The sequence below is a fragment of the Cherax quadricarinatus genome, chromosome 92 (assembly GCF_038502225.1).
Source record: "Cherax quadricarinatus isolate ZL_2023a chromosome 92, ASM3850222v1, whole genome shotgun sequence".
Classification (NCBI taxonomy): domain Eukaryota; kingdom Metazoa; phylum Arthropoda; class Malacostraca; order Decapoda; family Parastacidae; genus Cherax; species Cherax quadricarinatus.
The window spans coordinates 2,287,016-2,300,520 of record NC_091383.1 but is presented as its reverse complement, the minus strand read 5'-3'; the positions used below and the strand labels follow the sequence as shown (position 1 = coordinate 2,300,520).

At 40.3% G+C, this 13,505-nt stretch overlaps 1 protein-coding gene across 8 annotated transcripts in view; it reads right to left on the bottom strand.

Moving 5' to 3' along the window:
• SCAR (wiskott-Aldrich syndrome protein family member 3 SCAR) overlaps positions 1–13,505 on the bottom strand; it is a 67,470-nt gene that overhangs the window by 28,136 nt on the left and 25,829 nt on the right. For all 8 annotated transcript variants that reach the window (XR_011394602.1, XR_011394603.1, XR_011394601.1 and 5 more), the window contains 2 exons: positions 9,401–9,556; positions 957–1,058 (listed from right to left, as the gene is read on the bottom strand). Coding sequence is in view for 5 of the 8 variants with exons in the window: in XM_070104445.1 (XP_069960546.1) it covers positions 957–1,058; positions 9,401–9,556 (258 nt within the window). In the remaining 3 variants the exon portion in view is untranslated. The remainder of the gene's footprint in view (positions 1–956; positions 1,059–9,400; positions 9,557–13,505) is intronic.

Sequence of the window (13,505 nt, the reverse complement as noted above, 5' to 3'; positions counted from 1 at the left end):
GGTTATACACACTTCATAATGAAGTTATATTTCTGGCAACAAGTTAGAATATTTTGGTAGGCTGAGACAACAAATTCATTATCAAAAAACAACGAAAGTAAAACAAATGAGATTATTATTTTTCACATGAATTATATGATGAATCTAGATACAAGAGGCAACGTCCCCTTAACCCGTAAACGGACCAAACGTATATATACGTTTTTTTCAACATTTGAATGTAAAAAAAGTAATCTATTTGTTTTTTTACATTTGAAAATATGTAAAAAAAAAAACAGATCTACTTTTGTAGAACTACACATGTGAACGTAGATCTACTTTTGTAGCACTACACATGTGAACGTAGATCTACTTTTGTAGAACTACACATGTGAACGTAGATCTACTTTTGTAGCACTACACATGTGAACGTAGATCTACTTTTGTAGCACTACACATGTGAACGTAGATCTGCTTGGACCGTTTACGGGTTAAGTGTCACTTGTAGTGATGACCTCTGTAATATTGTCACCTTGAGTGACAGTTGTACTCATAACATCTAAAATATAAAATCATCATTCATTTGGGGTTCGTGAATTCGGTGCCAGATGTTGGATGTTTGATCTTGTTAGGTAAGACACATATGCAACAGTTAGACATCTTTATTCCGAAACGTTTCGCCTACACAGTAGGCTTCTTCAGTCGAATACAGAAAGTAGGCAGGAACAGTAGAGATGTGAAGACGATGTAATCACATCTCTACTGTTCCTGCCTACTTTCTGTATTCGACTGAAGAAGCCTACTGTGTAGGCGAAACGTTTCGGAATAAAGTTGTCTAACTGTTGCATATGTGTCTTACCTAACAACCTGTCGGTATTGTATACCATTTTGATGTTCACGTTTGATCTTAAATATTATTACAATGGAGAGAAAATATAGAAATGATAATGAATAATAACAAATAAAAGTGTACATACCCCAGTTTGTGAATTACCATAGTGACCACGAAGTTCTATGCTATTGGGCCGTAGTGGCCGCCCGTCAGCAGCATGTACGCCGACCGAATCGTCGTATATACCCTAGTTAAAAAAAAGACATCTGGTTACAACTCCCAGTGTAAGCATACCATGGAACGGATGGAGTTTGAATCCATGGCAAGAGAGTCGTAAAGCTCCAGGATCAAACCACTGGGCCATGGGTTCTAACTCCATCCCTTTCCATGGTTTGTGGCAATCATGCGGTTTCATTTTTGAGAGTCTCTCAATGAAACTACCATACAAATGAATACTACACAAATACAAGTCGACCATCAGTAATCCGGCATCATCAGGACCTGCCGAGTGCCAGATTACATAGTAGTTAGGCTAGAATACACTTAACCCAACAGATTCTGCAGGATTAGTCAGAAATTACTGCCGGGTTAGTGATGTAACCGGAATAGCGTTTGCTGGATCAGTGATGGCCGACCTGTACAATTTTAAGCAAAAAATACATTTTAAATATAAATGATAATGCTTCTTTATCAAGGGTTTCAGTCTTTAACAAATGATTTACGTTATTAAAAGGACGACTTCCATTAAGTCATGTAGTTGAAAATTTACCAATTTGCTAACAATTTTATAATTTTTTTTTTTTTTTTTATTATCACACTGGCCGATTCCCAGCAAGGCAGGGTGGCCCGAAAAAGAAAAACTTTCACCATCATTCACTCCATCACTGTCTTGCCAGAAGGGTGCTTTACACTACAGTTTTTAAACTGCAACATTAACACCCCTCCTTCAGAGTGCAGGCACTGTACTTCCCATCTCCAGGACTCAAGTCCGGCCTGCCGGTTTCCCTGAACCCCTTCATAAATGTTACTTTGCTCACACTCCAACAGCACGTCAAGTATTAAAAACCATTTGTCTCCATTCACTCCTATCAAACACGCTCACGCATGCCTGCTGGAAGTCCAAGCCCCTCGCACACAAAACCTCCTTTACCCCCTCCCTCCAACCTTTCCTAGGCTGACCCCTACCCCGCCTTCCTTCCACTACAGACTGATACACTCTTGAAGTTACTCTGTTTCGCTCCATTCTCTCCACATGTCCGAACCACCTCAACAACCCTTCCTCAGCCCTGTGGACAACAGTTTTGGTAATCCCGCACCTCCTCCTAACTTCCAAACTACGAATTCTCTGCATTATATTCACACCACACATTGCTCTCAGACATGACATCTCCACTGCCTCCAGCCTTCTCCTCGCTGCAACATTTATCACCCATACTTCACACCCATATAATAGCGTTGGTAAAACTATACTCTCATACATTCCCCTCTTTGCCTCCAAGGACAAAGTTCTTTGTCTTCACAGACTCCTAAGTGCACCACTCACCCTTTTCCCCTCATCAATTTTATGATTCACCTCATCTTTCATAGACCCATCCGCTGACACGTCCACTCCCAAATATCTGAATACATTCACCTCCTCCATACTCTCTCCCTCCAATCTGATATCCAAACTTTCATCACCTAATCTTTTTATCCTCATAACCTTACTCTTTCCTGTATTCACTTTCAATTTTCTTCTTTTGCACACCCTACCAAATTCACCCACCAATCTCTGCAACTTCTCTTCAGAATCTCCCAAGAGCACAGTGTCATCAGCAAAGAGCAACTGTGACAACTCCCACTTTATGTGTGATTCTTTATCTTTTAACTCCACGCCTCTTGTCAAGACCCTCGCATTTACTTCTCTTACAACCCCATCTATAAATATATTAAACAACCACGGTGACATCACACATCCTTGTCTAAGGCCTACTTTTACTGGGAAATAATTTCCCTCTTTCCTACATACTCTAATTTGAGCCTCACTATCCTCGTAAAAACTCTTCACTGCTTTCAGTAACCTACCTCCTACACCATACACCTGCAACATCTGCCACATTGCCCCCCTATCCACCCTGTCATACACCTTTTCCAAATCCATAAATGCCACAAAGACCTCTTTAGCCTTATCTAAATACTGTTCACTTATATGTTTCACTGCAAACACCTGGTCCACACACCCCCTACCTTTCCTAAACCCTCCTTGTTCATCTGCTATCCTATTCTCCGTCTTACTCTTAATTCTTTCAATAATAACTCTACCATACACTTTGCCAGGTATACTCAACAGACTTATCCCCCTATAATTTTTGCACTCTCTTTTATCCCCTTTGCCTTTATACAAAGGAACTATGCATGCTCTCTGCCAATCCCTAGGTACCTTACCATCTTCCATACATTTATTAAATAATTGCACCAACCACTCCAAAACTATATCCCCACCTGCTTTTAACATTTCTATCTTTATCCCATCAATCCTGGCTGCCTTACCCCCTTTCATTTTACCTACTGCCTCACGAACTTCCCCCACACTCACAACTGGCTCTTCCTCACTCCTACAAGATGTTGTTCCTCCTTGCCCTATACACGAAATCACAGCTTCTCTATCTTCATCAACATTTAACAATTCCTCAAAATATTCCCTCCATCTTCCCAATACCTCTAACTCTCCATTTAATAACTCTCCTCTCCTATTTTTAACTGACAAATCCATTTGTTCTCTAGGCTTTCTTAACTTGTTAATCTCACTCCAAAACTTTTTCTTATTTTCAACAAAATTTGTTGATAACATAATTATAATTATTTGCACTAAAATGTCAAGGAAAAAAATGCAAGAATAACTAAAAAAATAATGAACAACAATACACAAATAACTCGCACATAGAAGAGAGGAGCTTACGACAATGTTTCGGTCCAACTTGGACCATTTACAAAGTGTGACTTTGTAAATGGTCGAAGTCGGACCCAAACGTCGTGGTAAACTCCTCTCTTCTATGTGCGGGTTATTTGTGTATTGTTCATTCAGTTGTTGTCCTGCCATAAGTATACTTATATAGTTCAGATGACCCTCTCAACTTCAACATCCTCACTCATCCTTCAGAGTACAGGTACTCTACTTCCCACCTCCAGGACTGTAACATCCTCACTCATCCTTCAGAGTACACATACTGTACTTCCCACCTTCAGGACTGTAACATCCTCACTCATCCTTCAGAGTGCAGGTACTGTACTTCCCACCTCCAGGACTGTAACATCCTCACTCATCCTTCAAGAGTACAGGCACTGTACTTCCCACCTCCAGGACTGTAACATCCTCACTCATCCTTCAGAGTACAGGTACTGTACTTCCTACCTCCAGGACTGTAATATCCTCACTCATCCTTCAAGAGTACAGGCACTGTACTTCCCACCTCCAGGACTGTAACATCCTCACTCATCCTTCAGAGTACAGGTACTGCACTTCCCACCTCCAGGACTGTAACATCCTCACTCATCCTTCAGAGTGCAGGTACTGTACTTCCCACCTCCAGGACTGTAACATCCTCACTTATCCTTCAGAGTACAGGTACTGTACTTCCCACCTCCAGGACTAACATCCTCACTCATCCTTCAGAGTGCAGGTACTGTACTTCCCACCTCCAGGACTAACATCCTCACTCATCCTTCAGAGTACAGGTACTGTACTTCCCACCTCCAGGACTGTAACATCCTCACTCATCCTTCAGAGTACAGGTACTGTACTTCCCACCTCCAGTACTGTAACATCCTCACTCATCCTTCAGAGTACAGGTACTGTACTTCCCATCTCCAGGACTGTAACATCCTCACTCATCCTTCAGAGTACAGGCACTGTACTTCCCACCTCCAGGACTGTAACATCCTCACTCATCCTTCAGAGTACAGGTACTGTACTTCCCACCTCCAGTACTGTAACATCCTCACTCATCCTTCAGAGTACAGGTACTGTACTTCCCACCTCCAGTACTGTAACATCCTCACTCATCCTTCAGAGTACAGACACTGTACTTCCCACCTCCAGGACTAACATCCTCACTCATCCTTCAAGAGTACAGATACTGTACTTCCCACCTCCAGGACTAACATCCTCACTCATCCTTCAGAGTACAGGTACTGTATTTCCCACCTCCAGGACTGTAACATCCTCACTCATCCTTCAGAGTACAGACACTGTACTTCCCACCTCCAGGAATAACATCCTCTCTCATCCTTCAGAGTACAGACACTGTACTTCCCACCTCCAGGAGTCAAGTCCTGCTAACTATGACCCCTGAATCACTTCATGTCACCTACCTCACACTCAAACATTACATAAGAACATAAGAACATAAGAACGAAGGAACACTGCAGAAGGCCTACTGGCCCATGCGAGGCAGGTCCAAGTCCCTACCGGCTTAAGCCAATGCACCCAACCTAGTCAGGTCAGGTCACATTGACTCAAGGGAGGAACACGGCAACCGACCCGTTAGCACAAGCTATCAGGTCTAACTCACACCCACCCACATCTACTCATGTATTTATCCAACCTATTTTTAAAGCTACACAACGTTCTGGCCTCTATAACGGTACTTGGGAGTTTGTTCCACTCATCCACAACTCTATTACCAAACCAGTACTTTCCTATATCCCTCCTGAATCTGAATTTTTCCAACTTAAAACCATTGCTGCGAGTCCTGTCTAGGCTAGATATTATCAGCACACTATTTACATCCCCTTTATTTATTCCTGTCTTCCACTTATAAACCTCAATCATATCCCCCCTAATTCTACGTCTTTCTAGAGAGTGCAGTTTCAGGGCCCTTAGTCTATCCTCATAGGGAAGGTTTCTGATACATGGGATCATCTTTGTCATCCTCCTTTGTACATTTTCCAGAGAATTTATATCCATTCTGTAATACGGTGACCAAAACTGTGCAGCATAATCTAAATGAGGCCTAACCAAGGATGTATAGAGTTGAAGAACAACCTGAGGACTCCTATTATTTATGCTTCTTGATATGAAGCCAAGGATTCTATTAGCTTTATTGCGAACACTTATGCACTGTTGTCTTGGTTTCAGATTACTGCTAACCAGAACTCCTAAATCTTTTTCGCAATCCGTAATATTAAGATCTACATTATTTAGTTTATATGTGGCATGGTTATTGTCCTGTCCAACATTTAGAACTTTGCATTTGTCTATATTAAACTGCATCTGCCACTTCTCCGACCACTGCATCAGTCTATTCAAATCTTCCTGGAGTGCTCGAATGTCCTCGTCAGAATGAATTCGACGGCCTATTTTGGTGTCATCGGCAAACTTGCCGATGTCGCTCTTTATGCCCTCATCTATGTCGTTTATGTAGATTGTGAACAGCAGGGGGCCCAACACTGACCCCTGTGGAACACCGCTCGTGACGCTTCCCCACTCTGATTTCTCCCCATTTATGCAAACTCTCTGCTGCCTATTTGTCAACCATGCCTCTATCCAGGAAAAAATTTCTCCTCCTATTCCATGTGCTTTAATTTTCCTCAATAGTCTCTGATGTGGGACCCTGTCAAAAGCCTTACTGAAGTCCATATACACAATATCATATTCGTTACCATGATCTACCTCCTCAAATACCTTAGTGAAAAAAGTTAATAAATTCGTAAGGCAGGAACGTCCCTTTGTAAAACCATGCTGAGATTCGTTGATTAATTTATGCTTTTCAAGGTGGCTACGAACTGCCTCGGCAATTATTGATTCCATAAATTTTCCCACTATGGAGGTTAGGCTTATTGGTCTATAGTTCGAAGCTAAGGACCTGTCACCTGTTTTGAAAATAGGTATCACATTTGCCATTTTCCACTTATCTGGCACCATGCCAGTTTGTAGTGATATGTTGAAAAGATTAGCCAAAGGTGTGCTAAGCTCCTCTTTACATTCCTTTAGAACCCTTGCATACAGTTCATCAGGGCCTGGGGATTTGTTAGGTTTTAATTTATCTATTTGCCTAAGGACCATGTCACTTGTGACCCTAATAGTGCACAGTTTATTATCGTCCTGTTCTACATAATTTATCATTACTGGAATATCACTGGTATCCTCCTGTGTAAAAACTGAGAGGAAGTATGTGTTAAAAATTCTACACATTTCCTTATCACTGTCAGTGAGCTGACCCGAGGAACTTTTGAGTGGGCCTATCTTGTCCCTGATCTTACTTCTGTATACCTGAAAGAATCCTTTTGGGTTAGTCTTCGATTCTCTTGCAACTTTAACCTCATAATCTCTTTTTGCTTTTCTAATTCCCTTTTTTATTTCTCTCTTTAACTGAATATATCGATTTCTTAATTGCCCCTCTCCTCTTTTGATTTGCCTATATATGCCTCTCTTTTGACCAATCAGATATTTTAATCTATTGTTCATCCATTTAGGATCATTTTTGTTTGATCTGATTTCCCTATTTGGAACATAATTTGACTGAGCAGCTAGAACTATGCCCTGGAAAGCATCATATCGGCAACCATCACCACCTACCTGACCCCTAGTCAGGTCATTCCAGTTCAGCCCACCTAAGTAATTTTTCAGTCCTATGAAATCAGCCAAGCGAAAGTTAGGGACGGAGACTTGATTGCCATTATTAGGGGAATTCCATGATATGTTAAAACTGAGTGATTTGTGATCACTCTCCCCAAGCTCATCATTAACCTCAAGATTATTAATTAGTGTTTCCCTACTGGCAAGAACCAAGTCAAGGAGGTTATTTCCCCTAGTTGGCTCTGTCACAAACTGTTTTAAAAAACAATCCTGGATCGTATCAAGAAAGTCACCCGACTCTAAATTTCCTGTCAAATTGCTCCAGTCAATCTGTCTATAGTTGAAATCTCCCATTAGCACAACATTTTCGTATGTAGATGCCTTACGAATTTCGTCCCATAGAAGTTTACTGCACTCCCTATCAAGATTTGGGGCCCTGTAAATCACACCCAAAATTAGTTTTTCTCGGCCCTCGAGAAGCTGTAACCAAACAGATTCAGTGGCTGACGCTTCTAATTTAATATCTTGTCTAACACAACAATTTAAATTGTCTCTGACATACATCGCTACTCCACCACCTTTCCTGTTGACCCTGTCAGTGTGGAATAATTTATAGCCTTGTATGTGACATTCAGATGGCATCTCTCTATCTTTCAGATTGAGCCAGGTCTCTGTTATAGCAATAATATCTATGTTTCCTGCACTTGCAATTAATCTTAGCTCATCTATCTTATTTCTAACACTCCTGCTATTAGTATAGTAAACCTTAAGGGAGCTAGTCCCTTGCTGCCCTCTGCTGTCCCCCTTTGTTTTCTGACCTGTTCTATTGTCTTTATTTATAACTTCATGCTGAATGCCTTTTATACATTTACTGTTTCCAACCCTAGTGTTGCAACCTGCTTGTTTCCCACACACACCCATACCTCTATCTTCCATCAGTTTAAAATCATAGGCATTTCACCAATGGCCTTCTCAATCGAGTCTGCAAGTGCTACCACCCCTGCCCCAGAGAGATGAACCCCATCCCTTGCATACATATCATGTTTGCCATAAAAGTTGTTCCAGTTGTCAATGAATGGGATTGCAAGTTCCTTGCAGTATCTGTCTAGCCAGCAATTTACACCAATTGCCCTAGACAACCATTCATTTCCTACTCCCCTTCTAGGCAAGATGCTACATATGATTGGGATCCCTCCCTTAGACTTAATGAAATCTATAGCTGACCTGTACTTATCTAGCAGCTCTTCTCTCCTACCCTTCCCAATATCATTTCCACCAGCACTGAGACAGATAATGGGCTTGTTCCCATTACCTGACATGATATTATCCAGTCTGTTGACAATGTCCCCAACACCAGCTCCAGGGAAGCACACTCTATCTCTCATCTTCTTATTCCTATTACAAAAAGCACGGTCAACATATCTTACCTGAGAGTCACCAACCACAAGAATGCGCTTACCTTCATTAGCAGGGGCAGTAGTACCCTTACCTTCACTGGCCACTGAAGTACATTCATCCTGGAGAACAGAGAAGCGATTTCCTACCTTCAGATCTTCACTCTTAACTTTCCTTACTCTGATGCGCCTCCCATTACTGTGAACAACTCGCCACTTGTAGCAGGTGCTGGGCTGCACCTCACTGCTGGTACCCGTTGCTACCTCCCCACCTACAGCCTCCTCACAGTGAGAGACAGACTGCACCTCACTGCTAGAAGCCTCATTCCCCACATCTCCAACCACCTCACACTCTCTCCCAGGCCCATTGAGGTGGACCTTCAGCCTCCTAATCTCCTCCTGGAGAAGCAAGACCTCCTCCTTCAACTCTCCAAACTCAGTTTTTAAAACACTGCAGAAGCAAGCCATGCTTTGTAACCGTCCACGCTAATCCCCAAAGCAGCTCAGGGTCTGTGACCTCACGTGACGACTGACCACTGACCACTGACGACTGACCACTGAACACTGACGACTGACCACTGAACACTAGTTATATAAAGAAGTTGAATATTAAATAATAAATATTCTTATATGACAAACCTCATTCAGCTGGTTCATTGGTGTTCTATACTGCGGTTGTGGTGTAATATATTCACCATGTGCGATCGCCAGCTTGATTTGTCGTTCTCGAGTGTTGGACGTCATTCTTGGCACCTTTTTACTCTTGTTTCTACCGTCTCCTTTGGGTTTGCTTGGCTGTTAGGTAAACAATTTTCATTACTAATTAGGAATCCAATAGAGTATTTTTTATAAAACCAGAATAATGTATGCTCTTCCCAACACAACTCATTCAATGTATAAAACAAATCTGCTTAACAAATCAGTAAAATAAAATACTGAAGGACCTTAAAACTTGCATAACAAATTACATGTAAACAAGACATTATTAGACAATACAAAACCCCCATCATCCTGAGTATGATAATACGAAACTAATAATACTGCTCAAAATATTATTCCTTTACTATCAAGGATAAATCAGTGTTATCATACTATCCTATAAACAGTTAACTTGGGCAGAGGTCAACTATCAGTGAATACAAAGTCACAATACTAATGCTGGAACAAGTCACAAAGAACTCACACAAAGGACAGGAAACTTGAAACTGCTTCAATCCGTCTGGGAGATTGTCAAGTCACAACTAAGCGAAAAAATGCAAGAGGACCAAACAAAATGGCATCACAAGTTTCCTCTCCTAAGTGGGAGTTATTTGCCAAAATAGTAAATCGAAGATAAATGGCAGAGTAAGACATTTCATTTATTAAGCCAAGTTTCACTCTGGGAGCAGCTTTTACCAAGAGAAAGGCTCAACAATAAAATAAAAGGCTCTGTTCATGTGAATGTTTCTATAATGGGAACTATACAGGTAAATGATGCGCTTCCATACAAGTAACTCAGTCAAAAACCTCATGTTGCGAGAATAATATACAAGCAATATAACTGCACGTTCTCCATGGGGAAGTGTAACAGGACTCTTCCCCCTAAGTCATGCATGTCGTAAGAGGCGACTAAAATGCTGGGAGCAAGGGACTAGTAATCCCTTCTCCTGTATATGTTACTAAATTTAAGAATAGAAACTTTCGTTTTTTCTTTTGGGCAGCCCTGCCTAGGTAGGATACTGCCGGTGCATTAAACGAAGATAACTATACATACCTCGGTGGGAGACTGTATAGTTTAAGTGAAAGTATTTAATACATTTTGAAGGACATTGATTACCATCACTAAGCCAACAGAAAACAATAAATATATGGCACTATTTTTAAGAGAGATCATTTTGTGCATCGTTAATTAACACTTTAAAGTGAACCTGAGTAACATTTACGAAATACTTGACGATGAATTACACACGTCAAACATCTAGCTGTGTATTTTGTAGACTTTTGCCATCTAAGGGGCTACTAGTACCTTGCCTCCAGCATTTTAGTCGCCTCTTTCAACAGGCACGGCTTACGCAGGAAGGATTCTACACAGGTCTTACAAGTATTTCAAGTTAGGATAGCTTAAGAATAACAACCAGAAATAAGTTTTCTTGACAAGATGCATACATAGATTCTGAAATAAATGAATTAAGAACAAGAGAAGAGCTAAGCGACATGTCAAAATGAAAAAATAATGGATTATGCAACTCGCTTAATGCCAAAATTAATGGGTAGATAAAATTTCCAAAACTGTGCGAGCTAATTTGTTCACCCATAACAATGGACAACTAATTTGATGCGTTTTATACATAAATAATATAAAAAAGTGAGGGTATAAGTGTAACAAGTAAAATTTTTCGTATTTTTTTTTCATTTTTTCATGAGAAACATTTCCAAATTAGATTACATACTGCCTTCAGAGCCTAAACAAAGTCAGAAATTAAGATATACACCTACCATCCGACTTACGACCGAGTTCGGTTCCGAGAAACCGGTCGTAAGTCGAAATGGTCACAAGTCGAACTTTACTACTGAATATCAACAAAACATTTTTGTAATGACTTTATTTTATTGTTTTATTTTGGTATTTCATGTTTTACTTTACTTTTTATGTTGTTAGTACTGTATTTCATACTGTAAGGTTTAGGATAAACCCTGTGTAAAACACAAATACTTGTTTATTTCCCAGAAATTTGGCATAAAAAACACGGTCATAAGTTGAGTGGTCGTAAGTCGAGCAGGTCGTCAGTCGGATGGTAGGTGTATTAATATCCTTGACTATCAAAGCAGCTGGAGCAGAGTTAAGGCAAGACATTGAAGCAGATACGAGACCAGGTGTCAGTCATGAGGGGCCATATACCAAGCTACCCATATATACCCAAGTACCTTCAGTGTAATGCTTGGGGTTCATTAACAGGGAACATAGTACTAAGAAGTACAAGTATACTGCTTATAAGCATTAACTAAATTGCACTGAGCAGAGTACGTAACAGACTTGAAAGTTACCCAAAAGCACCATATATAAAACAGATGCCCTGCTTGCTGCCTGCTGTACAGAAGAAAATTGAAAACTGCAGATACAGTAATGAAGACAAGCTGCCTACTGTATGGAAGACTAATGAGGAATTGCAGATACAGTAATGAAGGATAACTCAATATCTAAACTTCAGTAAAACAATGCTGTATTATAATTATAGGCAAGAGCTGCATTATAATTATAGGTAAGAGGTAATCCCACAGGGATAGTACAGCACCTGGAAAGTAATTAGGTTCAATCCAAGAGAAGGGAAGTTCTTCAGTGTCTGCAAGAACCTTCAGACTCTTGAAGGGAACCAACACTTTAAAGCACTATTTACTGTATATATTTTTTTTAACATTCTAGCTGCCTCCCACCAAGGCAGGGTGACCAAAAAAAAAAAAAAAAAACACCACTTTCACCATCATTCATACTATCATGTCTTTGCTGAGACACAGATACGACAGTTTGGATGTCACTAAACAGCAAGTATCCCTAACCCATCCTTTAAAGTGTACGCATTGTACTTCCCATTCCAGGACTCAAGTCCGACTAACTGGTTTCCACTAATAAAATGTCACAATACTGTGACTGGAATACACAAATAACCCACGTTTCAGTCTAAACTGGACTACTGACTAGACACAAAGTCGGACAGAAACGTTGTCACAAGTTTCAGTCTGGCTACTTGTGTTTTGTATATACAATAACCTCTCTTATAAAGCTTCTCTATATACTAGTGCAATTTTTCATAAATGCAGTTAAAAAATACATCCAAAATTGTATAATACAGTGGACCCCCGCCTTACAATATTAATTCATTCCAGAAGTCTGTTCGGGTGCCGTTACCGAACGAATTTGTTCCCATAAGAAATATTGTAAATTAGATTAGTCTGTTTCAGACCCCCAAAAATACACGTACAAAAGCACTTACAAAAATACACTTACACAATTGTTCGAGTTGGGAGGTGATGGTAAGGCGGTGGTCCACTGTACATTGACAGGTCATCATAGCACGTGCTATTCATTTTTTATGCACTTTTTCAATCAAATTTACAAAAAGAAATGTACCTATAAGAGAAGTTTTTAAAAGCACTGACTATTTTAAACAATTTGAGAAAAAATTAAATTTTTTTTAATTCCAAAAATTTCTACATATGTATATTACATACATTATTGTTTTAAAGACATTTGTAAACAGTAAAAACATCGACTTTGTCTGCTATGAGAAACGCCTTCATTCTAGTACAATGGTACCTCAAGTTATGAACTTGCAAGAGCACTTACAAAATACACTTGCTTAATTATACGAGTTGGGAGCTGTTCGAAACTCCAGGTACCACTGTATGCTAGTACAGTTATGCCTTCATTATAGTACAGCACCTGCAAAAAAAAATCTTTACATGTCCAACGCAGAAAAAATATACACACGAAATTTGGAGGCATACATTTCGCTCGCATTTCTGCCATAGGAAGGGCGTGATGACGTAGTGTACTGGACCCCGTCTTGCTGCATTGTTCCCACCATGCCACGCTTCAGTGTTCTTCCAGAGCTTGGTGAGGAAGGGGGCTTGCTACATTGTTCCTTAGTGCCACTTTTTTTCACTCAACCACGAACTTTGCCATGCTAAATCTCCACTCCAAGTGGTCAGAATGGGTCCAACTAAACTTTCAATTGAAGAGAAGACCTGTGCACTCACCCTCTTAGAA